Here is a 2,829-nt window from a genome sequence, read left to right as displayed (position 1 = left end):
TGTGTGGGACAGGGTAGAGCCATAACCTCCCCATTGGCCCTGCCCTGAGTGTGAGAGTGGTGGCGCCCCAAACCCCTTATTGGCCCTGCTCTGTGTGTGACAGGGGGTGGCGCTGCAACCTCCCCATCGACCCTGCCTTGAGTGTGACAGGGGGCGGTGCCCCAACCCCCCAATCGGCCCTACCCTGAGCGTGACTGGGGGTGGCATCGCAACCTCCCAATCTGCCCTGCTCTGTGCATGACAGGGGGCGGTGCCCCAACTCCCCAGTCGGCCCTGCTCTGAGCCCGACCAGGGGCTACACCTAGGGATTGGGCCTGCCCTCTGCCACCCGGGAGCAGGCCTAAGCGCGCAGGGCGTTATCTCCCAAGGGGTCCCAGACTGTGAGAGGGCACAGGCCGGGCTGAGGGACCCCCCCCCTTCCCCCTGAGTGCACAAATTTTTGTGCACCGGGCCTCTAGTATAATTCTAAAACATTAAGAGATAATGATATAGGTAACAAATCACTAGTGCAGCTAAATAGCTGAAAGCTATGCCATTAAAGAAAGTTGTTTCTTTAAAAAAAAATCTCTCTCCCCAATTATTGAATATTCTGCTTGTCCAAAGGAAGATGATACCTGTTTGTCAACTTTAATCCTATAAGAAGTTATTTTCTAATATGAATTTGAATATAATGAAGGAATAACTTTTTGGTACTAACTGTAGTATGTCATTACTTTCAGTATATTATGCTAATCCTAAAATTTAAACATCTTAGAAGACAACATGTAATTCAGCAGATCTCAGTCTGAATTTTTCTTTCTTTGCTTAAATAGTGAATAGAACAGAACTATAGCTATAGAACACATAGAGGGCTCACACTTATTAAAAAATGCTCCTAAAATATTAATGAATCAAATGATATAGATCAAATATAGGTCAGATCCTGCTATATTTTAAGTTATAAACTTTTATAATTTTTCCAGGTTATAAGTTAACATTTTTTAATTATCCTATTCTATATTTAACAAAGTTAGATATCAGAATTCATCAGTACCATTAACAAAAAGGTTACACACAGACATATAATTACATATACATAATTTTGATATCTAAATTGACTTTTCTAGGAAAAAATTTGTCTTGCTGGTGAATGTGATCACATGTGTTTATACCTTCAAATAATATTGTACTACTTTGAATTATGACAGCAATGCAATTTATAATGCATTGTTGTAATATTTCAGGGAACTGTAAATCCTTCACATTAATGTAGGAATACTAAGGGCCAAGTGTCTTGCCTAAAATATAGGTAATGAGAGAGAACTGAAGTAGTTTCCTCACTCCCACCATACTCCTCCAATCCTAGGCCTTATTGTCAGTGCCCAGTGGAAGAGGTTATGGTTTTTGTTTGTTTGTACTCTTTATAAAGATTACACTGTGTACATTAAACAGAGCAAGTTTACATTAGTCTCATGCAATTCTTCCCAGGTTTCATAAGAGGCTTTTGGAATTCTGTCCTATCTGAGCTTATAATAACAAATTTAAAATTCTTCACGAAATAGTAAAATGAAATTAAAATGAACCAGAAGAAAGAACTGTAAGCATGGATAAACTAAATTTTTTATTTTTTAAAATATTTATATATATCATTGATTTTAGAGAGGAAGGGAGAGGGAGAGATAGAAACATCAATGATGAGAGAGAATCATTGATTGGCTGCCTCCTGCATGCCCCCCTACTGGGGATCGAGCCTGCAATCCAGGCATGTGCCCTTGGTTGGAATTGAACCTGGACCCTTCAGTCCGCAGGCTGACACTCTATCCATTGAGCCAAACCAGCTAGGGCATAGATGGAAAATGTCTTTGAAGAAAAGAGAAGATATGTGTAAATTCACAAATCCTATTTAAACAGGAAATCAGATATCACTCAGGATTAGATCCTCCTTAAAAGTAGGCAAGTACCTACGTCAGAAAATCTTCAGGACTCATTTCTAAAAGTTTGAGTGGTGAAGACAGTCCTGCAAGTAGGGGAAATGGGGATGGATCGGGCTCCCTCAGTACTCTGGGAGGAACATCTACTTAGTATGTGTGTCCCATATCAAACCTACTTAAATTATTGTAAATGTGACTTATAGTACCTCTTTAGGATGGAAAACTATGTTATCTAGCTTGAAATCTCCATGGATCAAATTTTCTTCATTGTCATTATCAACTGGCAAGTTTTTCATTAGCCAGTCAGAGAGCTGGATCATGGCAGGGATGTCCCGGTGAGCTGTTGCTTGATATTGCTTCATCCATGTTGATACCTAAAGGTACATAAAGAAGAAAAATGATAGTGCTAAAGGTGAAGTGTCAAATCCAGCAATTCAAAAATTAAAACAAAATTCAATTATATCAAAGTTGGTTTTATTTTTAAATGCTCAAGAGAAATGCCTGTAAGTGATGCTCATATCAGTCTAAACATTTAAATCTTTCTTCCATCTAGTTCCATTTTACTCGCATAGATTTTTTGTTTGTTTTTAAATATATTTTTATTGATTTCAGAGATAGGGAGAAAAAGAGAGAAACATCAATGATGAAAGAGAATCATTGATTAGCTGCCTCCTGCACGCCCCCCCACTGGGGATTGAGCCCACATTTCAGGCATGTGCCCTTGACTGGAATCAAACCTGGGACCCTTCAGTCCGCAGGCTGACGCTCTATCCACTGAGCCAAACCAGCTAGGGCTCGCATGGATTTTTATCACATATACAAACAAAATACTGGCCTAGGAATCAAGAGATGCTGGTTCTTCCTTTTTATTAAGCAACTATTTTGAGGAAGAAAAAAAGAATGCACACACATGCACACG

General features: G+C 39.6%; 1 protein-coding gene across 2 annotated transcripts in view; it reads right to left on the bottom strand.

Moving 5' to 3' along the window:
* Positions 1–2,829, bottom strand: part of ACAD11 (acyl-CoA dehydrogenase family, member 11) — a 71,294-nt gene that overhangs the window by 52,390 nt on the left and 16,075 nt on the right. For both annotated transcript variants that reach the window (XM_005863578.2, XM_014537523.1), the window contains exon 5: positions 2,117–2,284. In XM_005863578.2, coding sequence (XP_005863640.1) covers positions 2,117–2,284 — 168 coding nt within the window. The remainder of the gene's footprint in view (positions 1–2,116; positions 2,285–2,829) is intronic.

Source organism: Myotis brandtii, unplaced genomic scaffold (genome assembly GCF_000412655.1).
Source record: "Myotis brandtii unplaced genomic scaffold, ASM41265v1 scaffold18, whole genome shotgun sequence".
Taxonomy (NCBI): domain Eukaryota; kingdom Metazoa; phylum Chordata; class Mammalia; order Chiroptera; family Vespertilionidae; genus Myotis; species Myotis brandtii.
This window is presented reverse-complemented; position numbering and strand designations above follow the sequence as displayed.